The sequence below is a fragment of the Glycine soja genome, chromosome 1 (assembly GCF_004193775.1).
Source record: "Glycine soja cultivar W05 chromosome 1, ASM419377v2, whole genome shotgun sequence".
Lineage (NCBI taxonomy): Eukaryota > Viridiplantae > Streptophyta > Magnoliopsida > Fabales > Fabaceae > Glycine > Glycine soja.
Window position 1 is genome coordinate 7,414,876 of NC_041002.1, and position 27,230 is coordinate 7,442,105.

The following is a 27,230-nucleotide window of genomic DNA, read 5'->3' on the forward strand; positions in this document are numbered from 1 at the left end:
CTAATTATAAGACCATTTCAACTAATTCACACTCCTTAAGGAAAGTAGTTAATTTAGTTAATCACATTAAACATGTCAATATACTATCATTCCAAAATTATTTTTTTCTTATCTCTCTATCCACTTAATCATTTCTCATTAATGTTTAGAGAAAATAATTAAGTAAGGATATGTAGGAAAAAATATTTAATATATGGATCTAGAAATTAGAAAAAGATTTTATAAAAAGGAACAAACAAATTTTTTAAAAGGGTCTTATAATTAGGGAAGAGAGAGAGTAGAAGTTACTAAAAGAAATTTATTTACCGAACAATCAAACAACTTTTCAGTTAGTAAAAAAACTAAAAATTTGTTAAAATATCTTGTCCAACATAGCCTTAATAATTCCATGAAATTTTAATTTGAATTCTTAAATATTTAAATCTAACCCTTCAATATTATATATAAGCAACAAATGATATTTTCCTATGATCCTAATTATAAGTAACAATGATCAATTTTCAAACTTATTCAGAATTAGATGTCTTATATATCTTTAATTTATTACTAACTCTATTGACTAGACACTCACTCATTGAGTGAAATATTAACATTAAATGAAATAATCACTTACAACGTTTAAACTTAAGGATACTTTTATAATAAAACTTAAATTTATGATAATATTAAATGTGATCATTACTTTTCTTGATCTTAATAATTTATACTTTATATATAAGACAAAAAGTAATAATATATAAATTAAAATTAATTATTCTAATTCTCACATACCATATATACATTCTCATCATAATCGTTGTCAATATATCTATCAATTAAATATTACTTGTATTAATCAAATATTTGATGTTATATCTATCCATCATGCAACTCACGGGTCGGGAAACCATAAGTCCATAACTGAAGCTAAAATTTTATGAAGATCGGTATTAAAATCTAAAATATTAACAGAGCCCGTCCAAGGACAAACCGATAGAGTTTCAAACCATATAAGAGGAACAAACACTTCTTTTTTCCCGCACCAAAAAACCTGCCCCTGTAGAGATGGAATACGTTTGGACCAAATTCAATGAGTTTATAGTTCTTAAATTCTCTTAACTACCGTGGATGTGTAATGCATGTGTATGTTTTACATCAGGCATATATATATATATATATATATGGAGTATTAAATTACATCATTATAACTTTAATAATTATTACATTATTTTTATAACTTGATATAAAATGTAATTTTTATTTATTCGATAATTAAATTATAATTATATATTATCACGATTGTCTGTGTTAAATTTTGTTAAAATTGAATAATAATAACAAGATAATAAAATGATTCATATTTTAATATATTGTGAAATATTTATATTACGTCGATTTTACTTTATATGAACGAAGTAACAAATGATTTTGGATTAATGTAAAATTTTACATAGGTTATTTATGTGAAAGAAACTTTCAATTCAATCAGTAAGTCTTAACAAAACATTATCTAATTGAAAGTTATAGAATAGTGTAATAGTTACACCAACATAATTTGATCCCTCCTCTCTTTATATATATATATATATATATATATATATAGACACACATATATATATAGAGAGAGATTAGATTATACCGATGTAACTTAAACAACTATTACACTATTTAATAACTTGATATAGAATGTGATTTTTATCAATCCAACCATTAAATTATATCTATATATGATCAATATTGTCTATATAAATTTTTATCAAGATTGAACAACAATTAAATGGAGATCAAATGATTCATATTTATTATATTTTGAAAATTCTATATTACATCGATTCTAATCTATATAGATGAGGTAGCAAATAATTTTGGATTTATATGAAATTTTATATATATAATCTATACTTTCAATCCAATGATGAATTTTAAACAAATATTATCCAATTGAAAGATGTAAGTTGCTCAAAATTATACCGGTATAATTTGATATCTCCTATACTTTCAAATTAAAACTGATTTACAAAAATTAAAACTAATTATTGTCACAATCCTAATTTCGTAGAATTTTTTATGTTATATTATTAAAGATATTATATATAAATATGTAGATTAATTTTTGAAGTTAATATCTTAGTTTGTGACAAAGTACATACTTTTATATACTTTTATATATATATATATATATATATATATATATATTAATTTTGTCTAATAATTTTAAATTTATAAAAATTGAAACTGAACTTGAACGTACATCAGAAGATTTAATGAATATAGTTCAATTGGTAACATATACTGAATTTATCAAAAATAATATAAATAATAATATAAATTTGATTCTCATATGATATATTTTTTAAGAGAACGAAAAATTTTAATTAATTTTATAGCCAAGGTAAAGACTTTAAACTTGTGAGATTATATTTCGAAGACTCATGAAGAAACCTAATTAATATATATATATATATATATATATATATATATATATATATATATATATTAAAATTATTTTTTAGAATATATTTTTCTTTTAATTCTTATATAGATCAACAAAATTTTGTTAACTTTTTTTTACCAGAGAGTAAAAGTATAGTTTTAAAAAAAAAACAAATGAATATGGTTTTAATAAAATAAAATATTATATTATTAGAAATTCTAAATATGTTTATGTTTATCAAATTAACATAATATTGAAATAAAAATAAGTTATACATTAAAATCTAAATATTAACATGAATGTCATAAAATATTATATTTAAATTTAATTATCACCTCATGTCTCGCTTATATACATACAGTGGTAGTAGCATCAGATTGATTTGATGCAGGGTTGTCCAACAGAAAAACTCAAAAAAATCCGAAAAATAATTAAATTAAATATTAAATTTATTTAAAAAAGAAACATTACATATAAAATAAAGAATACTTGAAATAAATTGGGGGTCATGACCCCTCAATTTAAACTAGCCAGCTCTCCGGCTTGGTTATATTAATATAAAAAAATGTTGACAGAATTATCTAAAATAATTAGGAAATGAAATAGTAAATTATTTACTCTTAATTTCATTTTTTTAATTTAAATTTTTTTATTTAATTTATATTTTAATATAATATTAATTTTTATCCTTTAATTTAACTATATATTTATCTCTAATTAATTATTTAATATTTTATATATAAAATTTGCTAGCATGCACTATCTTATTTTTTTTAGAAAGAGTATATTAACGAACAAGCTACACTTTGAATGTATTTTAAGAAAATTGTAATTACATCTATAACATACTTTGGGTATGTTTATCTCACCGTTGCAAACAGATGTTTGTAGTAAAATGAGATTAGCAAAAATATCTATATCCTTCTTTTTACATTTAGTTTTTTTGTTGGATTTTGTCTGGAAATTCGTGCACAATAATTTGGACGATAAATCAAAACATGCATGCACTTATTCTAAAAAGAGAAGCGATACCTTTGCAAGCTCCACAACTATTTAAAGACATACTCTCGTTTCAAAAGAGGAATACATGCATTAACAAGCTATATCTTATGTGTATTTCAAAATAATCTTAATTATAACTTGTTAATATATTATTTCTAAAAAAGTAGTAAGTGTAAGTTAACAACTTTTTAATATATTTATCATAAATAAAAGAAAAATAATAAAGTAGAAAAAAGTAAAACTTTTAAATGTTAACAAAAATATTAATTATATATTTATTTTGTATGTTAATTTTTCAAAATCAATAAAATAAAAGGGTTAAAGAAACAAAAATGTACGAATTTACATGCATAGTGCAGTACCAGTGGATATACTAGTAATTATTTAAGCAATGCTTTAGGATTAAAGTCTTGTCTATGCACCCAACGACATTGCATTAAAGCAATTATATTGGTGCATTGCACCAGAGGCGTATTTTTGTGTACTTGTGAATTTTCAGGTGTTCAAATAGCCAAATCCAAAACACTGTTTGTGTTATAATCAAAATTAGTAGCTGTAATGGTGGGCCAAACACTGAAAATCAATTTCGTGTTGAAAAGTTCCACTCATCAAATGATGTTATGGATATTAACTCAAACAAAGCATGCATTATTCCAACCACTTACTTTTTTTAAGTAGGTGCTATAAAGGGTTCTATTATTCCTTTCGCTTCTTGTTTATGACCAAGCAAGGTGCCTTTGCTAAAACAGCAAAATGTTTTGCTAGCAAGAAATCATGATATATATTTAAACTTTCTTTTTATCTTTTAAATCTGTATTATTTTTGGTTTTACTTGATTTTTGTTTAATTAGTAGGAATGATCACCACCAAGTGCATGGATTAACAGGTACAAAATTATCCTAATTTAATTAATAATCTTAAATTCATATCCTAAACATATAGTTGTGCTAAATATTCAAAAAGAGATTTTTGTCACCAATAATAGTCTTACATGACTTAAACAACATTAGTTGCCTCTCATGATACATATAATTTCTTAAAAAAAAATATTAGTACGTATATCTTTCCTTTTTTAGGGAACATGTTTACTTCATTTAATACTTTTTTCTTGTAAATTTTAAACGTATAATCCATGCTCAATAAATAATATAAAATCCATAAACAAAATATATAAAATTGTATACAAATTATTTCTCAATAAAAAAATAATGAAGTCAGATTTTCCTTTGTAGTGTATTCTTTAATTTGGATTAGCGCATGCCCTAGTCAACTAATGAATGAGTTTGTATGCTATATAACTCTTCAGAATATTCATGTAAATCAGTTTGAATTAGCATGCACACATACACACACACGAAAAAAAAAACACACTTTTCAGTTTGAAAAGGGTGTATACCTACTAAGTATATCCAGTAAGATGTTAGTTAACAGGACTTGAATGACGAAAAAGCCTACCCGGGAATGAAATACAATGTATACAATCCCTATCTCCACGGGATATGTTATTTTCACAAATCATATCAATAATAAGTTGTTTAATAAATATGAAGTCTTATATTGTTGATGGTGATTTAAATTAAGTTCCAAATCTGATCGATATAAATGTATAGACATAACATCTTTTTAGATAAATAGTCATTTCCGTCTTCGAATGTGTACAATTCTGATCAATTTGTCCTCGACAAACGAAAATTTAAATTTTAGTTCCTAAGAATGAAAAAAGTGCGATAATTCTATTCATCTATTAACTTCCGTCCGTTACCGTTAATAAAAGAACCTACGCGACACATTTAAAGACGAATTTGTCAACACTCTACACATTTAGGGATGAAAATAGCTCTTTACCCAAAATATAATTTAATCTTCATCTTTCTCCCCTTTTAATCATTGCAAGCATAACATTACAATAAACACTTTAAAAAGTAGGAAAACAATCATAAGTTAGAACAAACATAATAATAAACAATATTGATTAATAAACATAATTTGTCTATTATCCTGAAATTTCTATTGTGACAACATTAGGTAGTAACAAAATTAATATTATGCTCATTTTTTTTTGTAAGGATTAACTTAGTGATTGTGCATTTTTGTTTGAATCTTATATTTTAGGTAAGGTATTGTCACATTAGAAATTTCATATCAATAGACAAATTATGCTTATTAATCAATATTATGTTTGTTTTAACTTATGTTTGCTTTCCTATTTTTTAAGTGTTTATTATAATGTTATACTTGCAATGATTAAAAGGGGAGAAAGATGAATATTAAATTATATTTTGGGTAAATAACTATTTTTATCCTTAAATGTGTAGAGCGTTGACAAATTCGTCTCTAAATGTATCATGTAGGCTCTTTCATTAATGGTAATGGACGAAAGTTAATGGATGGATAGATTTGTCGCACTTTTTTCACTTTCGGGAACTAAAATTTAAATTTTCATTTGTCGAGGACAAATTTATCAATGCTCTACACATTCGAGGGGGAAAGATGACGATTAAATTATATTTTGGATAAATAGTCATTTTCGTCCCTAAATGTGTAGGGTGCTGACAAATTCGTCCCTAAATGTGTCACGTAGGCTCTTTCATTAACGATAATGGATGGAAGTTAACAGATGGATGGATTTGTTGCACTTTTATCATTTTCGAGGACTAAAATTTGAATATTCATCTTTCGATGACGAATTTATCAGTGCCCTATATATTCAGGGATGAAAATGACTATTTATCTTTTTTTTCTTATTGATGAATATTCATATTCATCGTCATGGTTTTACTAATGTGACTTTGGAGATAGTATTCTTTGGACACTATCCCAACACATTATTTTTATATACAACAAATTATAATACGACATGTGTAATAAAAGATTTTAAAATTAAAAATACAAATTTTATTTTCTCATTTCTTATGTATGCATGTTTCTCTCTCCATCACAAAACAACATCAACTATGGGAAATCAAGGGAGCCCAAACGGTGGTCTGCATCATTGATAGAAGAGGGGTGTGATGGAGCTTCCACCATATTCACCGCCGACTGCGACGGATGGACGTGGACAACGGTGACTACCCAGAGCAAGACAATGCGGTTTCAATGGTGAATTTGGGTGCTTCTTCTTGTTCCTTCAACTAGATCACACCATAGCATCTATAATAGAGATTAATGGTGGTGGGATACCGAATAAGCCGCAGAGTCGGTGACCTTCGCGCTCTTGGTATCAATGTTTTTTGGCCATTGTTTGTGTATGGATCTATGCTTTAGTTCTTCTCTTTCTTGTTCAAGGAATCAAAAATGAGCGACAGAATTGGAAAACTATCTAAACTTGCCGAAATTTCAAGAAGAAAGAGAGAGACAAAAAGTAAAGAGAGAAATATGATTATGATTCTAAATCTAAAAAAGGTTTGATTTCATGAAATGGTTTAGTAATATTTTCATAGTGGGTATAGAGGAAGGGTGTCTGTGCTGGTCTCCTTAGAGGTTTAATGATTTCAATACAATTTTCAAGCTACAAGTCCATGAAGCTAGCGAAAAGAGAGACCAAGAGAGGAAGGATTGTCGTCATTTGAAAACCAAATAATAGTATTTATTTTTTCATTTTATCCTTACATTTGTAATGTTATTATTGGTTGTGTCTAAATATTAGTGTTGAGGTAGTGTCTACAAAAGACTTTCTATATGAGTTTGTCCACTTTAAAATGATAGAAATTTAAGGATTAAAGATACACAACCATCATGAGAAAAATATTATTATCACTTAAGAGGTTGTGCATTTGACGAACCATAAGAAGGATAAGGTTGGTTTGATGGCCATTAAAATCGACCATGAAAAGGCGTACGATCACCTTCTTTGGGAGTTTGTTAAGGATTCTTTGGAGGATGTTGGGTTTCCCAACCATCTAACCCAAGTTATTTGGAGTTGCATTTCTTCGACTTCCATGAAAGCTCTTTGGAATGGGGAGGCCTTGGAGTCTTTCTCTCCAACTCGTAGGTTGCTGCAAGGTGATCCAGTCTCCTGTCTTATGTGTGGAGCATCGATCTCTCCCAAATGATAAATTTGAGAGATAGAGATATAAGACTTGGAAACCCATTTGCATTGCAAGAGGGGGACCTTTTTTTAATCACATCTTTGTTTTCCTGAAGATTTTATTTTATTTTCAAAAGCTTCTATGTCCCAAGCTCATGTTATTTGTGACTGCCTAGATGTCTTTTGTGCTAGCTCTGGCCAAAGGGTGAGTGATTCCAAGTCGCATGTTTTCTTCTCTAAAAATGTCCATTCGCAACAAAGAAAAGACATAAGTGACACACCTGGATTTCAAAGGATGGATAATCTGGGAAGATACTTGGGGGTAAACATCTTTCATTCCAGGGTTAAGAAAGCTTCATTCTTTGAGGTGATGGATAGAGTGGCTAATAGACTTAACGCATGGAAAGCCAAGATCTCTCATTGGTCGGTAGAGTGACTCTCACAAATTTTGTCCTTGGTGCCCTACGGTCTGGATTCTAGGTAACATTGACGACTTCTCCTTTTATCGTGGTACATGGAATATATTCTTTAGAGTTCTCAGCGAATTGATCAGGCATAGAAAGAATGAGATGGTCTTCTCTAATAAGTGGTCTCTAAACTCTACTATTTCTTTAAGAGTAATAATTCAGTGGTTGATGTTGTCAAAGCCAACAAGGACATTAGGGGTTTGATTGTTCCTCAATCGAGTTTGACTTCCTCGCCTATCTGGAACCTCCCCCTAATGTATGGATTAAGATTAATTGCAATGGTGCAATTTCTGGTATGGACTCCAAGGCAGCCTGTGGTGGGTTTATCTAATATTCCTCTAGCTTTTTTTTTTGTTTGTGTAAAATAACACGACACTTATTTTGAGACGGAGGAAGTAATCAATTTTCACCCCATGATATTTTATCCTGGTTTCGTCCCTTCTAACATGCTAGTTAACACTTAAGGAGAAAGATGGAATATATATATATATATATATATATATATATATATATATATATATATATATATATATATATATATATATATATATATATATATGTGTGTGTGTGTGTGTGTGTGTGTGTGTGTGTGTGTGTGTGTGTGTGTGTGTGTGTGTGTGTGTGTGTGTGTGTGTGTGTGTGTGTGTGTGTGATATGATATATAAAGAAAAATAAGTAACAATATATAGATGCTAACAAAACATATGTGATATTAAGATGTTAACATATAATGACCGTTTAGACAAAACTTATATTTGATTCATGGGTATTTTTAATGTTGTTTTACAATTAAAAGTAGAGTTTTACCTTAATAATTTATGTTAGTTGTTAATACATTTACCCATCGAGATAGGTCCCCTTTGACTATGTTGAACATCAACGATCATGGGCCTAACTGAACACCCCTTGATTATAGGTGCTACCCACGATCCATGACCGAATGACCCCTTAGCCAATGTTACATATCCCCTTAACATAACTAAACACCTTGAAGCATAGTTGATATTCTCAAGACAAGCCAAACACCCATCGAACATGGTCATCCCCTCAACCATGGCCAAATATATTTGTTTCCAGTAAGCACCCTTCGACTAGAGCCAAACAACCTCTTGTAACACCTTGAAATTTCCTTCTACATTTATTTTCTACACGTGCAAAAAATTTCACTGTTAATGACTAGACATTGGAAAGTTTGCACTGTGTAATTTAATTATATGACTGTGTGACTTAATTTATGCTCGGTATGATATTAATTGTATAAGTTTAGAGTTAGTTTTATTTATTTTTTAGTGTAAATACTTTATTTAGTTAGTTGGTAGAATTTGGAAACTTCCTGAATAAAAATTTCATTTGTAGTGAAATTACATTGCACACTGAATAACAGTGTAATTTAACTTTGTGTGAGAGTGTTCTATGTTTGAGGATCACTCTAGATACATATATTTCTAGGGAGATTAACATAATAACCTAGGCCATTAAGTTAACATTTACTAGTTTTGGTAAAAAGCGAAAATACCCATTTTTGACAAATCTTATCCCTTCCATTTTTTTGTAGTTTTGTAAAAAGCAAAACTACCCATTTGTGGTATGTTGTCATTCAAGTGTCACAAAGCCTTGTCAATGATAGCCTACACCATAGCTTATTAGCCTTTGTGAAGAAAAATCTTTTGGAGTCTTATCCCTTCATTTTTTGCACGAAATTAAAGCTTCAGGGAGGGGAGTTCAATTGTTCTTCTTCTTCTTCCCAGGTGGTTCTTTGTGTTCTTGAGCCCTTGAGTCATCAAGTTTAGGTAAATGAACTCCATTCTTCATCCTAAACTTCATTCCTCTTCATTCTCTTGTTCTAGTTTCTCTAATAACTTGGAATTGTCATTTGATTTTACTCATGAAGGGAAACTTTGAAAAACCTTAATATTCTTCATTCTCCTTCAAGATTTCGTGTGTTCTTCTAGAGGTAAGGAGGCTCTCTCTAAGTCTTCAACCATATGCTTGTTGTTGAACTTCCTTGAACATGTTGTAGCTTTGAAATTTTTGAGGTTGTTGTCATGTCCTAAATTTGTGTGCTAAGTTGTTTTCCTTGAGTTTTTATTCCAAAAATGAGGTCTTTGCATGTTAAAACATATATTTAGCCTAAAATTTTACCCGAATTAGAGTTTCCTAGCAAAAGTTACAAATAAAACAAGTTTAAGGACCTTTAATAAAATGAAAAATCTGTAACGAATTTGGACTGAGAGTTACAACAATATGGACTAATGTCACTAAGTTTTTGACCCCAAAAATGAGTTTTTTAGGTTTGAAAATGTAGGGTAGCATATAAGATTTGTGAAAATCCAACTCACGGAGCACCTACAACACTAAACATAAGGTAGGAGCTAAACTGTGAAAAATCGAGTGACCGAGAGATTTTTTACAGTAGATAACTTAACTTTGGAATCCGTGTCTACATATAAATTATCTTAGAATTATTTATTTCTTGGAACTGCTGATTTATTTACTCTATATTGCTGAGATAAATGCAAGATCTGATGACTGATGTATGTTTTAAAAGTGTGATATTTCTCTGCTAATAAAATTACCAAAATGTGAGCCTTCATTCTATTATGATTATTGAATGATAAGACCGGTAGAGTGTGAACTTTGGATAGTCCTCTACGACACACGATGCAGCGACAACAGTCAAGAGGATTGGATAGAGATTGAGGAACCATGGGTTTTATTTCCTTCTGTGATAAGGTGAGGTTACATTAAGAAAGTGGATGATGAACAGAGATACACTGGGGTATAGTGGGCGGAGAGGCTCAAAGAACCTAGGGGAATTAGCGAGTGATGACTACTTGACATTTGGTGCACTCATTTAGTGCTGATAACTCACATGCCTCACTTTGTTACTCTTGATGGGCTTCGAGACTATGCTTTTTGAGTTGGGAGATGAGGGGTTGGTGTATGATGTATTCATATGCATCAATCGCTCTCGGCTGTCATCCACATGATTTTGTAAGACCATCAAGACTTGGGAGGATTGGTGGAAGTGATTGGGCCCAATGGTGAATTAAGTGTGATAGTTACGCGCTCAGGATGCGAGAGTGTTGTTTGTTTAGACAACCACACACAGTGGTTACATAGATTGTATATATGTTTTAATTTTGTTTTACTATTGTCTGTTGTTTTTGGCATTCGAGGAGCGGAGGACTCACCCCTACAACCAACAACTTTCAAGTACTAACGATGCCAAGTACACCGAGGCGTCTGCGGGCTCTGTGTAGCTCGCAAATAGAGCGAGTATGGCCCTGCACCGTAACATGAACTACATGTTACACCTGCCATACTCGAGTCCACGTAGTGCTAGGTCGGATACAACGTGCATCAAGTACACCTAGTGAAGGTTACAGAGGACCAAGGTGACCATTCGGACATGTCGTCCAAGGAGATGGAGGAATACCAAGAACTACTGAGGTAGTTGGAATCGACATCTGAGGAGGAGAGTGACGATTCTTTCGAGAAAACGTGTTAGTTAGTTTTGTACTTCTAGTGTGATAAGTGGTCTACTCTAATCTTAGTTTCTTTATTGTTTTGATGTATTTTGAGAGATATTTTCTCAATAAACATGTATTTTGTTGTAGCAGGGATGAAAAATGTATTTTTTTATTATCACGCTATTATGGGTTGTATTCGTATATTTCTTTGTGACACTACAAGTATTATTTTATTTATGTATGGAAACTGAATTAATCTACATTTGCATTTATTTTAATTCGATGCAACTATTTAGCATTTTTCAACTATCACGTTTCTTTTTATATAAAAAAATATAGTATAGGGAGATGTTTTTATTATTTATAAGAAGTAGTGAAAAAAAATGAAATGTATTTCAAAAATAAATTAAATTAAAGAATTTTCAAACAATATTTTCAGTTTAAAATAAAAAAAATGAAATGGATATGGATATGACTCTAGCAGTCTAGACACAAGAGAAGAGGACCGAAACTATAAGTACTATCGTCGGATTCAGAAACAGGAAGTAAAGGAAGTGTTGAAAAGAATGAGTAATGGTAAGGCGGTGGGGCCAGACAACATACCTATTGAACTGTGGAAAACTCTTGGAGATAGAGGTCTTGAGTGGCTCACCGAACTCTTTAACGAAATTATGAGGTCAAAACGCATGCCGGAGGAATGGAGGAGAAGCACGTTAGTGCCAATCTATAAGAACAAGGGGGATATACAAAATTGTGCAAATTATAGGGGAATCAAGCTCATGAGTCATACCATGAAATTATGGGAAAGAGTGATCGAACGGAGATTAAGAAAGGAGACTCAAGTTACTGAGAATCAATTTGGTTTCATGCCGGGAAGGTCGACCATGGAAGCGATTTATTTATTACGGCGGGTGATGGAGCAATATCGCATGGCCCAACAAGACTTGCACTTGATTTTTATTGACTTGGAGAAAGCGTATGATAGAGTGCCTAGAGAGATTTTGTGGAAAGCTCTAGAGAAGAAAGGGGTTAGGGTTGCATATATTCGAGCTATCCAAGATATGTATGATAGGGTATCGACTAGTGTTAGGACACAGGGTGGAGAGTCAGACGATTTTCCCATCACAATTGGTTTACATCAAGGGTCAACCCTTAGCCCCTACCTTTTTACCTTAATTCTGGATGTCCTCACGGAACAAATCCAAGAGATAGCGCCGAGATGCATGCTTTTTGCAGATGACATAGTCCTCCTTGGAGAGTCGAGGGAGGAGTTGAATGAGAGGTTGGAAACTTGGAGACGAGCTCTAGAAACACATGGCTTTCGCGTAAGCAGAAGCAAATCGGAGTATATGGAATGTAAGTTCAACAAAAGAAGGAGGGTTTCTAACTCAGAGGTGAAAATAGGAGACCATATTATCCCTCAAGTCACACGGTTTAAATATCTTGGGTCTGTAATACAGGATGATGGGGAAATTGAAGGGGATGTGAATCATCGCATTCAAGCAGGATGGATGAAATGGAGAAAAGCATCGGGGGTGTTATGTGATGCAAAGGTACCGATCAAGCTAAAGGGAAAGTTTTATCGGACTGCGGTAAGACCGGCGATTTTGTACGGAACAGAATGTTGGGCGGTCAAGAGCCAACATGAGAATAAAGTAGGTGTAGCGGAGATGAGGATGTTGCGGTGGATGTGTGGTAAGACTCGACAGGATAAAATTAGAAACGAAGCTATTAGAGAGAGGGTTGGAGTAGCGCCTATTGTAGAGAAGATGGTGGAAAATAGACTTAGGTGGTTTGGGCATGTAGAGAGAAGACCGGTAGACTCTGTAGTGAGGAGAGTAGACCAGATGGAGAGAAGACAAACAATTCGAGGCAGAGGAAGACCCAAAAAGACTATAAGAGAGGTTATCAAAAAGGATCTCGAAATTAATGGTTTGGATAGAAGTATGGTACTTGATAGAACATTATGGCGGAAGTTGATCCATGTAGCCGACCCCACCTAGTGGGATAAGGCGTTGTTGTTGTTGTTGTTGTATTTTCAGTTTAAAATTTGAGGTGTTACACCTCTCACCATTGTCAAACATTCCTACTCATAGCAATATACTTGTCGACTATGGCTGAACATCCCTCGACTACGACCACGGGAAAATATAAGACAACTTAAAAAAAATGAGAAAATCCGTATTTAATTTTCACCGTGTGCAAAATTCTCTTAGACCAACAACAAACATGCACTACGAGCAAGATTAATATTTGACCTAGTGGGTTGAGGAACACCCGTGATCTCTAATCCAAGACAAAAAAAAAAGTGGAAGGTAAGACCTACGACAACTTATTAATTTTTATTAATAAAACAAATCAAATTGTAGGGGGGTGTATTGGATTAAGATTTTAAAAGATCTTTTTAGTATAAAAATTCTATGGATTTTAATAAGACTTTGTGAGAATGTAACAACTTTTAATTTTTTTTAGAAGACTTTTATGATTTAGATTTTGTAGTTTAGATTTTAATAAATTTCACAAAAATTCATAAGATTTGGAAGTACTTTATGAATTTACAAAACTGCATGAATTTTTAGAAAACATTTAAAATTATAAGAGTCAATAAAAAAATTTATATTTTATAATTTTTTTTCATAAAAATCGAACGAACATTTAGTACTCTTAATTTTTTCATAAAAGATAAATAAGTAAGTGACATTATCTTAATTTTTTCATATAAAATATTTGATTCAACTTTTGAGCAAAATAAACTTTTGTTCAATCAATAATTAAAGCTACTAAATTAGGTGTTTGTGAGTTTTAAAGCCAGTTGAAAAAGTCAATATAAAATTTCTATTCACTATTGAAGCCAGATAAAGTTTTGTTATTGCAAGTTTTAAAATCGATTGTCAGCATGTATCTCAATACCCAGAAATTCTTCTGCTGGAAAGAATCGTGGCAACCAAACGCAAAATTGATTTACTGCTACTCTTATTAGCTTCATGAACAACAGTGAGAATTAAGTACTTGAATCAATCAGCTTCAATAAGGATTATGTGGAACTGGAAGAACAATTATTCAAAACAGAAAAAAGTCTTTTCAAAACAGTAAATTGCTACAGTGAAGAGAAAGGAGAAACATCACAATTATAAATTAACATGTGATTATTCAAGGTTAACAGAATATTAAAGGTTTATGAAGTGTTGTAAATGAATATTTATATTGCTTTTAAAAAGGAGAGAAGAAATTGTGAGTAATAAAAGAAAAAGAAAAAAAAGGAAAGTTTTAAGGTTTTTTTAAGATTGTTTATGTATATTTTTATTGAAATATAACATAAAATTCATCAAAGTCCATACCAAAAGAGAATTTTATATTTTTGAATACTAGAATTTTTTTTTTAAAATTATAAGAAGTTTTAATTGAATACTACCAAATTTTGTTGTACTTTCAATAATTTTAAGTGAATACTACAATATTTATTTATGTCAGTTAAAAGTCATGATTAAATATCTTTTTTTTTTCTTAAAAAGGTCTTTTAATATCTTTAGGTGTATAAAGCTCTATTGCATTCACACATGGGAGACAATTTATGTAACAGAAATAAATATATATTTTATTTTTATAATGCGTAAAATTTTATTAGTTCAACAATAAATATACTACGTGAGTAACATTAATTTTTCACCTAATGAATTGAGTTTGAAAATCTTCAAATCTACACTTCACTTATTTTTAACTCTCCAAAGCATTTGATCGCTACTATGTTTGATACTTTGATACTCCTAATCTTTGGTTCAGGGAAAAAAAAAAAAACTTAAAGGTAAGACCATGGATCTTAGACCATAACTTAACACTTTTATAATAAAAAAATAAAATTGTAATCAATGTACACGTGGTTAATTTGAACAATCAAAACTTACAAAGAAAAAAAGTTAAGATACCAAAATTTTTGGATTAACGAAAAAGTTAGCAACAAAAAAATCCTACTTGCGCGAAGGAAAGTATATCAGCAAGGAGGGTCCAATCATTCATCCGCCTGTGACCACTTTCTTTCTTCTACCTTCTTACAATTAATTAAAACTCATTTTTTATCTCTTTTCTTTTTCTTTTCCTTTTTATTTATTTCATAATTCAATTTTTTTAATAAACTAGTATTATAAATGAAAAATAAAAAAACCTTCTCTTTCCCTCTCTCTTTCAACTGTGTATTGACGAGACAACGCTTTCAAAACACTTCATAAACTTCAAAAACTAAGCGTCCCTTCCTCTTCTCAACCAAACCCAAACAAAAACCCTAACTTTCTCTCTCCTCTCTCATTCTCACTCTCTCACCTCAATCTCTCCGCGTTTTCTCTTCAAATTCTCCAGAATTCGATTCAAATTTCCTTCAACACAATTAACGCAGATCGCGTTCTTGTTCGCACTTCAAAATTCGCGCGCGCACTCCATGAATGGAAGACAAAGACAGAGCAGCCTCCTCCGATCCCACCGCAGATGCTGAGTTCGCCGGCGACACGAGTTGGACACTCGCCGCCGATGACTCCGACGGCGCATACCTGTTCCCCGGCGACAGAGAGCGGAGCATACTCAGGGAATTCGTGTGGAACCTCGAACCGGACCAGCCGAACCGGATCGGCACCGACGACGGATTGTGGAAGCCGGTTCAGTCCTCTCTGACCGATTCGATTGAACCGGTCGCCGCCGCGCCGTCGCGGTCGAACAACCAATCGATTTCTTCCAGCTCCAGCGAGGATCCACCGGAGAAATCCACCGTCTCCGACGATAAACCGCCTGAGATACCGTGAGTTCGCGAAAACGCAAAAAAATAAAAAAAAGTCACTGCACTTCACTGCTTTCAACTTTGCTTAACACTTACCCTGCGTGCGTGGTGAGTCCGTAATTAACGTAAAATTGAGGGGGAAAAGTTTAATAAGAATAACTGAAAATCTCCACATCAACGAAAATCACAATCGAATCAACTTGTGCTAGTTTGTTTGTATGTATCCTATTTTATTTTATTCCATTTTTTTATTTTATTATTTTATTTTATTCGAGTCAGTGCAATTCCCTGCCCGTACAATCAGGAATCTTCTTACATACAGAACATTTATAACTGACTCGTTTTTTTTATTCGGTGTGGTTTTGCAATTTTCGAAAAGTCATGGTTGAAAAATCTAAAAAAGCAAGAAAATTAAGGTGTAAAAAGGAGAGAAAATTGTTGCCCTTTGGGGGTGTGTGAGGTTTTTTTTTTTTCTGCCCACGAGCACCGCCGCTATTGCGGCGGCAATGGCCTACTTCTGAGCCATCCAAGGCTTAGCAGAGTGATAATAATTTAGTGGTGTTCATTATTTTCGTATTATTATTGCCATTATTACACTTTGTTTTGATGAGAGTTTGAATAGTCAATGAAAGAAAAAGAATACCATAAGATAAAAATTGAAAAGAAAGGGTGGGTAATTGGGCTCCACTTTTTTCCTTTTTTCTTTATTGTTTTCTTAAATGATTTATGCTTGCACACTCTTGAATTTTTTTTGGGCATTAATAAGATTCTAACCACTTGCAGCTTTATGGTTCGAATTATTGCATGCTCATTTTTACATTCGAATGTGAATGACAGGGTTTTTGCTTTCTATGTATGATGCTTATTCAATTCAGTGTTATGAAATACTACGGAGTAGCACTTGCATTAATTAGCATTTTGTGCTCGTAATTATCATGCATTCAATATAAGTTGCATATGACATAATGCTTATTCCCCTAAATATTGATTGCGTGTTTTCATTTTAAGGCTTGTGGTCCATATTTTATGTCCATTATTTTCTAATTAAAAGAAAATTAATGTTCATTTAGGACTCAGTTTTACGTACCAGAGTCTTATGTTATGGGATGGTATACAATGGAGAACTATTTTTGTGTGTTTTGGCCTCAATGCAATGTGGATCTCATTGTTTTGGCCTTTGCACATAAAATGATTTTAATGATGATTAGAAAAATCTAAATTGGAATTAATATAACGAGGCTTTTAGTGGAATTTCCATCAATCTCCAGCCTCTGCTCATTTTTTATTTAGAGACTATTAATGTTGAAACTTGAATTAACGTGTATATCGAAATTGTCTTAACTTGGTTCCTCATGTGATTCGGATTAATCCGTCTGTGTCTCTATGAAACCCAACAGAAGATAAAGGAATACAATCTTATAACTAGTTTTACTTTTTAAAACATATGCTTCAAAACATTTACATATAAAATGTGTATATATTGTTGATATTTCTCTATACAAATAATATTGTGTATGATTGATAATGGGATGGGTAGCGATATAAAATCTGCTTCTGATTTAGGTTAATTATGACATCCTTTTTCTTGTTATTTTGATGATTTCTGTATGCTGCTTTTTTCTGATAAATTGTAGGTGAAATATTTTGTAGGAGTAAAGGTAAAAACAAGGGGCAAAAGCGAATACGGCAGCCACGGTTTGCATTTATGACCAAGAGTGAAGTTGATCATCTTGAGGATGGCTACAGATGGCGGAAGTATGGTCAGAAGGCAGTTAAAAATAGTCCTTTCCCTAGGTTTACAGCTACCTTCACATCAAACTAAACTTTAATTATATTACCAAAATTCCTGCCAATTATTATAAATATCCAAAAAATATCATATACAATTGATTATTTTGTGGCCCCTTTTTGCTTTTGTTAAATTTTCGTTTGTGTCAACATGAAAGCATGCTAACTTGAATTGTTTTAAAATATTCTTGAATCCTAAGACTTGCTTAAGAAATAAAATGAGATAAAAGGACATGAAAGAAATGAAATATGTGACAACTAACATAGCATGTACTACCAAATTCATTCACATCTCTTTTTGTTTGTGAATATGAAAGTAGCAAACCATGAAAAAAATGAAATCAATAATGATTCCAGACATGATAAATTTGCTAAACACAATCTATCTATATTTTCTGTGGAAAGGTCCGGTGAATATTATTGGCGGCTATCAATATATGAGTCTCTTTTCAATTTTGGTGTATAATGACCATACTAATGTTAGAACTTATGACTTCATACATATTATTCAAACTCTCACCATTAAATTGACTTCACAACATTGATAATTAATTATTCTGATGCAATTATGTCTTTTTGCAGGAGCTACTACCGGTGCACAAACAGCAAATGCACGGTGAAGAAGAGGGTTGAACGCTCTTCCGAGGACCCAACGATTGTGATTACTACATATGAAGGGCAACACTGTCATCACACCGTTGGATTTCCTCGAGGGGGAATCATTAGTCATGAAGCTGCCTTTGCCAGCCAGTTGGCTCCAACAATGTCACAGTTCTATTATCCAATTCAATTACCCAGAGATAATAATAATAATAATAATAGTTTCAGCTCTATTTCTCAGCCATGCCAAGCATATGATGATGCTGAAGGAGGATTAAGTGCTATGATGCCATTGCCAGCTGATGTATCGTCACAGTCACAGCCTTCCACGGATGAAGGGTTGCTTGGAGATATTGTACCCCCGGGAATGCGCATCAGATGAGAGAATTATTTGATGGTATATATATCCAACTATGCATGATCTCTCTATCTTGTTTTTTTTTTTTTTTTTTGTTCTTTCTAATATTATTATAACTGTATTATTTATTAGGTTGCATTTTTACAGGTTTAAAGGAGATTTTAAAAAACTAGAATCTCGGATAATATATAGGAGGTGTATCAAGGGAGACTAATTTTCATTTTAAAAATGTGAGAACTAACAATAAATCTTGGTCATACTACTTAAAAAATCATGCATTTTTAAAATTTGACCATTTAAATATAACTTCACAGTTTACATTTGTTATTCTCATTTTTTATAATGAGAAGTGTTCTCATTTAAAATACTCTCTATCTATGTAATTAAAAGTGAAATGATTTTATAAAAAATATTTATTATATTTCTCTAAATAAATATTATATGCACCGATAATGTTTTTTTGATAGGCTGAAATATATTATGCACCAATAATGTATATAAATATTTTATAAGGCATCCAATAACAAAATGTTATTTCTATTATAATAAATGTAATTTATTTTCAATAAAACTTTACAATTTTAGTTGTAGTCTTAAAGCCTATATTTACAAACTGCTTTAAAATATAGCCTATATATCATTTGTTAAGACGAGCTGCAGAGAGGAAAACAGTACTTTCAATATATATATATATATACATATATATATTATAATAATAATAATAATAATAATAATAATAATAATAATAATAATAATAATAGAGATACTCATCATGGCAAGGGGTTAGAGTTCAATGATATTGGTTTTAGAACAAGAATGCAGTTTGGGAATCAAAGAGTATTGAAGAAAAAGAGTATATATTTACAGATGTAAAAAAATTACATAATTATTTAATCATAATTTATTATATATCATAAGATTATTAAATTTTGAAAAAAATTCAAACGATAATTTATAATTAAATAAAAAAAAATTATCTTAGATTCCATTCATAAAAATTAAACTCTTAATATTTTGTGCACTCCTATATATGAAATCTAGAATTAGAGCTATCAAAAGTACTATATATGTTGACAATAAAGGGGAATTGATAAAATCTAGATATCTTAGAGGATGTTTGGTTTGATTGTTTTTTGTTTTCATTTTTTACTGAAAACACAAAACGGTGATGAAAATATATTTGCTTAGATTTCTGGAAACATTTTCAGTAAAAATGAAAACAGGAAATAACCAGAAAATAATAAATTCTCATTTTCAGTATTTTCTGAGAACAAAAACTCCATCTCGGATAAAATGAAATTACGGTGACAATAAATATAATTTTAAGCAAATCTAAAAATACAAAAAGACAAGAAATTAATATATCATAAATTTTCAGTATTTTTATTTCATGAAAACAGAAAATAAGAAGTCAAATCAAACATGTTTTCCGAATTCTAATCTTTTAAAAATGAAAATAGTTTTTAAAAAATGAAAACAAAAAATAGAGAAAATAAAAATACAAACTATACATACTCTAATAATTATACTCAGATCGATGTTGAGCCAGGGCAATAAATTATTTATGAATTTTAGGTGATTACGCCATAATTTCTGCGGCAAAAGTAGTTTAATAGATTATTATCTTCTATTTTCACTATTTCTTATACAAACTTTTGAAAACAGGAAGTAAAGTGAGAGTGTTATTTTTATAAAATTTTTCGCTGTAGTCATTTTTATAATTTTTTGGTAGTTGTCATTTTTATAATTAGAAGTAAAAATAGATAAAAAAAAACTAAAAACATTTTCTCAAATCAAAATTATCCTTCAATTTTGCTTTCATTGGAACAAAAAGTTTGTAGATGGAAAAGTTTGTTATTGACGATTACATTCTCGTATGACCTGACTTATTCTACCGGTAATGAAAGTTAAACCTTTTGATTATTCCCAAACAATAATAGCATAGTCTATGCGTCGGGCGATATCATTTTTGCTTAGGTCTGCTTGCCTGTGGTCGTCACTCCGCATCATTACCATCATAATGCATATTGATTTCTTAGTGACTACGAACTTCTCTGGCATTACTTTATCTTGACTAATGATGGTGTCTTCATCAGCACTTAGACATCTTAGGTTTAAAGTATGACTGGAGACAACTTAAGCAACCCAAAGATATTGCTCCTCAGATGTCTGGTTTTTAGATGCGTTGCTTTTATAACTTTACAAACAACGAACCTTTTGTTTTTTCCAGAAGAAAAATAGAGTGCTTTGGAACTATTTATTGACTCCATGAGAGACATAACTCAGAACAAAAATTATATAATTGATTATATTCATGTTAGAGAAGATACATAGGTTATGTATGAATTAATATACGTTATTAATTTTTATAATAATTATTTTAAAAGTTATATCAACAATAATATTTGATCTTTGAGTAATTCACATCCTACAAGTTTTCACACTGGTTGTGTCTAGTTATTAAACTCCGTATGTTTTGTGAATTTACACGCTCATAGGGAGTAAGAGAAGGAGTGATATATGTATAGAGAGAGACTTTATTTTGTTTATCTTTTCCTCATACGGTTCTTGAATTGCTTAATCTTCTTTAACCTCTCGACTTTTTTTATTGAAAAGTCAGTTCCGCATGATATATCTGTTTCTCTTTATTCGGCAGTTCAAGAAACCTTGCTAGGTCTTCTGCTGTCTTTAAAAAGCCAATTTGATTAAATATATATACAGCCTTAATAAAAAAAAAAATTGTCGTCTAGATCTGTCACTTTCAAAGAGAACATGCACTGTTTCTCGATAGAACTTCACCCTCAAAGTGAGGATGTAGGCTCATATATATAGAGATATCTACGAGGGTTTCTTGCTAGTAAATTGTGGTTGAAAAACCCCATTGCTATTTAGCACCTCCACAATTATTATTACCACATCTATTTTATTTAGCTTAACTAGTCATTATATTGGTACACCGTACTCGTATACTGTTACGGTTGGTGAAAGTTATAGTCTTATAGATATATAGGTCCCGTGGCTTCAAGTGAAGCATAAAGAGAAAAGTGAAAGGGAAAGCAAAACACCCCTTTTAGAGGTCAGGTTGACAGGTTGCACGATTGTTACATCAGATCAAGTTGCTGTCAGATGTTACCCATAACGAGTCGTGTGTGAGAGTCAAATGTGACTCTAGAGTGTTACCTTACTCAATATGATTGCGAGATAGAGCCTCGTGTAGTGTTGATGTCTTTGATGCCTAGCTACTTGGTTTGGAAGTAGAACCCAACCCATAAATGCCTTTGCCTTTACTTGCATTTCCTATATTGACTACACAAACAACAAATACACGAGGTTGCACGTAAACATGATCAAAGGAGTACCAGATGTTGTTGTTCGTTTTCATACGTCTGTATTTTATCATATTGATCAAGCATTTGTTTTTCATGTTGACTCATGAATTCTTGTAAAAAAGAAATATTAAAAATACACTTTCTATTACTTTTTTTAACATATTTTTTCAATGGTTAAAATTTATTAGAAATTATAAAATTTAATAGGTCTCATATCTTAACAAAATTCTCTCCTGAAAGTTTTTATAAATTTTATCTAATAAAAAATGTGTTACATAATATGTTCTTGACACTCTTGTCCTTGCAATAATGCATGCTTGCACTTGAATCGACCAATCCAAATATCTGGTTATCCATTTACTTCTACTACACCAGCATTTGATGGGCCAATAATCCTTGTCCTGATTTGTGATTCAGGATGATCAGGTGGAAGTGGAGCAGAGAAAATGCATGGACATGCATGCATCTTTATTTTCTGCATACTCTGAGCAAGTAGGCCACAAGTGGCAGCAATTTTTTTTCTTTTAGCAGCAAGTCCCTTTTAGCCATCTATTGTCTCGAGAAGCGAATCTAGTATTCATGCATGGGTACCATATAATACCTCAGTAGCAGGTAATTATCTACCTTGGGTCATATTTTGACCTTGAGCAGTTGAGCTGAGTTATATATATCATTCATTTTGTGATAGTTATATATTATTATATATGTATTTATACAGTTTAGATTATCATATAAGGAGTAGCCACCGTGCATAATGTATACTAACCAATTTAGATTGCTAAATTCTCCTTCAGGATTGTACAATTTATTTGAAACCTAAATTCCTAGTACACTTTCTTTCATGTCCATTATTTATAATCTATGTAGAAGTATACATTTTGTCCACTTAAACACAACTTTTGTTTTATCATTATGCTCAGATTTGACATCATTTTCTTATCAAATTTTAATTTTCGAGAGGGTTTGCTGAGCCATTTATTATAAGTCTGTGGTGTGCATTTTGCGTGCTTACATATTCATGGTTCTTATGTTACGTGGCTTTGAAAAAGATAGGGCAACGGTAAATAGGGGATGCTGGAGCGCAATCAGTTGCGTGGAATTCGATATTGCTTGGGAGTCGGCAGCCCACGTTACTTTATGCCACTCACTCCCACCTTTCACTTTCTTCCACTTTCCACTCCTTTCCTTTTCAGATTTCACCCTTCTTTTTTATTTTTTCATTTCCATGCTTTTCCCTCTTTTTTTATTCTCTTTTACCGCTTGTCCCCTCACCATTATAGTATATTTGGATTATATAATTTGAATTATTGGTTAATTCAACCGCAAAGTATCTTTAAACAATTCAATTATTATTTAATTTGTCTTGACGTGCATGTTATAAGTTCTCATTTTCAAGAACATAATACTACTTTGGGTATATATATATATATATATATATATATATATATATATATATATATAAAAGAATCAATTACATAATTTGTTAATATCAATAAAAAAATAATTAGATTGATTAATTTATCATAAATTTTTATTTTATTTAAATATTACCTAAAATATTAAATGATTTAAATGATGATTATTTTTTAAATTTAACTAATGTGCATATCATTAACTTAATGAATACAGTCACTTTAGTATGAAATGAGTTTATATTATTAATGAACCTCATAATTAATTAGGAATAAAAAGAAAATTTAGTAATAAACTAATCCTCATATTTTAAAAAATTCACAATGTCAAACCCCTATTTGAAATAGAGCTATTTGTCTTCCTATTTTAAAAAATTTATAATTTTAGTCCAATCATTAATTTTACATATGTTTTATTTCTTTTATTTATTACAATTTAATTAATTAAATCATTATTGATGGTGCCTTAAATAAGTTAGGTCTTGGGTTCAATTAAGTTAAACTAAAAGAAATAAAACATTGACAAAATATAGAATTAGATTAAAATTATAAAATATTCAAAATAAAAAAAATTAAATGTCCCTATTTTCAAATAGAAAAAATTATAAATGTCTCATTTTAGGCCACCATTTTCACAATCCACCTCATTGGGCTGGGCCGATTTTGACTACTCTTCAAATAAGTTGAGTCTTAGGGTTATTATTCCATTCAATTTTTTTTCTACATGCAGTATATTTTAAAAAATTCTAACTTTATCTTTTTTACTTCTTTGTTTCTTCTTTTTTTTTTTCCTTTTCTTGTTACACCGTTCACTTGCCTTAGTTGTTGACTAAGTTCCTCCTTCCGTTGTGATTGGTGTGTGACAAGGGATTATACTCTATCTCTCTTTCGACACACACACAAAATAAACTTCACCACTAAGAGATATATATGTTACCCATCCGTTAGAGGCCGAAATAGAGGGAAACCATGATATTTATTTTTTACATTTGGCATTTTATACCGAAGAATAAAAACCTAAACATCAAACAATTTACATTAGTTTAGAAATAATATTTTTGAAGGTCCATCTTGTACTAGTGATTGCAGAACTTGGTACATCTTGTACTGGTTTTGTCTTCCTTTTCTGATAAATACAATAATATTTGTGTGTGTATTATGAAGGACTAGAAAACGCAATACTTTTTGGACTATCTATAATCATGTAGTTGACCATTTGAATTTGAAAACAGTAAATCATCATCACTAAGACTACGTATATGTATACAACCAAACTCCAACACTAGGATATGGCTTGATTTCTTGATAGAATAATTGCACACATTAAAATCTGTAACCGGTTATGAATCATGGGATGATTTTGCATATAGTTGAAAACTTTGAAATGAACTTTCCAGAGGCAACCATAGAATGGTGAAGATCAATATGGAGGGGAGAGACTCACGACGCAACAGGAAAGGAGGCCAACAGTGAATGGTGTGCGAGGAGGGATGAGTATATTTGAGTTTTAACTGAAGGGTAGTTTGGAAACTTCACCTCAATTGTTGGAGAAGAAAATTAAATGGTTCATGAAGAATAATCCTCAGTCTTATATTAAAACTCAAAAGCCTTTCTATTTACACCTACCAATTTACTAAAAACTCACTCTTTCTCCTTTTTGATATTTAAACTACCTAATTACCCTTCCTTTTTTATTTTTTTATTTTAAAACAACCCTCGTTTCGTCAAACCCCTAATTCTTCCCTAAATCTAGCTTATTCCCTCTATTCCTTTTAATTTGAATTCCTTTATTCTCTGAATCTATTTTGTTGTTTTAGAAATGTTGATAATTCCTCGGCACTCTCTTTTGGAAACCTTTTTATTTTTCATTTCAATTTTTTATACATCGAACCCACTTTGATCTTCTCGAAACATTTTTTTTTTTAATTTAAAGTTCTTTCTTTTAGTGTTATGTGTTGATACTCTCCAAAATTCGCCAAAAAAATTAATACATTGACACTAATTAAATTAGTGTATAGTTATATACATATTAGATTTTTTAATTAAATAATTATATATTTTTATATTCTTTTTTATTGAACGAATATTTACCCTATAATTTTGTGCAAATTATGATAAAGTCTGAGTAGAATTACGATCCTTTGTCTCTTTTCAAGATCTTCTCTTGTCTTCATTGTGAATGAAAGACAGTCAAAAATGGAAGTAGGGGACTTGTCATATCAAAGAGATGCTTCCCGATGAATAGGGTGGTACCATCTACTTGGCTTCCAAATTCATCCATCTCCTTTACTCGTCCTTTAACAATTTCACCATTTTGTGAGCCCACCTTTGAATGGATCTCTTAAAGGCCCACATGCTTGCCGTTGCATACGGTTAGGTCAAAAGAAAACTCCATTGGGTGCCTCCCTTTCTAGCTGAAAATACATTACTGGCCATTGTCACAATCACATAAGCTCATAGGAATTTCCTTTTCTCCCTGCCATGAGCTTCTTCCCATTTCCATTTTTTAGCTGGAATTACATATTTTTTAATATTATTGTTAGTTAAAAGTGTGACTATAATTTATGAAATTACAAGTAAAACTCATTAAATAAAAAGTAAAATCCATTTCATTTCATAAATATAAATATAACAATGCTAATTAAAAAATGCACTAATTAGTAATTAATATTCCTCCTTTAAGTAAATTTTTTGAGTAGTCCACCCCCCCCCCCCTCCCCCAAACAAAAAAAGAAATAAAAAAAATTATTACTTATATGGGTCTCAAAATATTATACCGTATCAACTTTTAATTGTTTTATTCAAAATATTTTTTTTTTCATTTCTCTAGAAACTCTTTACAACTCTTTTATGTATCATTTATTTTTATGATACTCTTTTATGTATCATATACTTACCTTCATATATTAAAAAATTAATTCAACTTTTAAATTTTTCTTGTTTCTTTTTTTTTTTAATTAATTTTCCTCAACTCTTCCTTTGTAGCACTGTGCATGAAGTGCATTTCGTGTCTATCCGTATTCCTATTTTTTAATTCATTTCAATGCCTTTGACTTGTGTCATGTCTGTTTCTTTCCTCTCTCTTTTTTTTTTTCTTTTTCTTTTTCAATTTCTCTAACCCCTTCCCTGGATTTAATATTCTTATGATTCTAGAAAATTACGTGCATAGTTGTAGCTTATTAATCCTGTCAAAAAACAGTTGCAGCTTATTAATAAAGGCACTAGAGTGCTGTGATGCAAGATTACCACGAATATAAATTGACCAAGATACAACAAATTTATAAGTTTTAAGAGACAAGGAAGTCAAGGGAGCATACATTTAGATAGGGTGAGTCTAGGTTGGTTTAAATCAAGTTTAGTAATGTATAAAAAAAAGCAAGTTTAGGAAAATGTTATAAAATTAAAAAAAAATTGAATGGTTTGGGTTTGTGATTTTTTTCTTCCAATCCAAATCAAACCAACCTCATTATAAATGGGTATGGGTTGGTTCAATTTAAATCATCAATTGATGTATATATAATACTTTTTTTTAAAAAAAAACTCCTTAATAAAAATATAAGAATACAATAGCCATCATAAAAAATGCACAATTTTGTAAT

The 27,230-nt window shown here is 30.7% G+C and overlaps 1 protein-coding gene across 3 annotated transcripts; it reads left to right on the forward strand.

Moving 5' to 3' along the window:
• The first annotated feature begins 15,573 nt into the window (after positions 1-15,573).
• LOC114411921 (probable WRKY transcription factor 57) lies at positions 15,574-23,576 on the forward strand. Of its 3 annotated transcripts, XR_003666557.1 has the most exons (5): positions 15,575-16,165; positions 17,795-17,938; positions 18,515-18,929; positions 22,637-22,831; positions 23,269-23,576. XR_003666557.1 is itself a non-coding variant. In XM_028375678.1 (4 exons), the coding sequence occupies exons 1-3, from the start codon at positions 15,816-15,818 to the stop codon at positions 18,912-18,914; spliced, it is 894 nt and encodes a 297-aa protein (XP_028231479.1). In that variant the 5' UTR covers positions 15,574-15,815; the 3' UTR covers positions 18,915-18,929; positions 19,038-19,315. The 3 variants fall into 3 exon arrangements, 2 of the variants coding, with proteins under 2 accessions (XP_028231479.1, XP_028231470.1); XM_028375678.1 differs by lacking the exons at positions 22,637-22,831; positions 23,269-23,576 and adding an exon at positions 19,038-19,315 and having other exon boundaries at positions 15,574-16,165; XM_028375669.1 differs by lacking the exon at positions 23,269-23,576 and having other exon boundaries at positions 22,637-23,129.
• Positions 23,577-27,230: the final 3,654 nt, after the last annotated feature.

Bases quoted from the DNA above. Each gene is read 5' to 3' on its own strand.
- LOC114411921 (XM_028375678.1), top strand. From the start codon at position 15,816: ATGGAAGACAAAGACAGAGCAGCCTCCTCCGATCCCACCGCAGATGCT. The intron at 16,166-17,794 runs GTGAGTTCGCGA...AATATTTTGTAG, and splicing joins GATAAACCGCCTGAGATACC to GAGTAAAGGTAAAAACAAGG. The intron at 17,939-18,514 runs GTTTACAGCTAC...GTCTTTTTGCAG, and splicing joins AAAAATAGTCCTTTCCCTAG to GAGCTACTACCGGTGCACAA.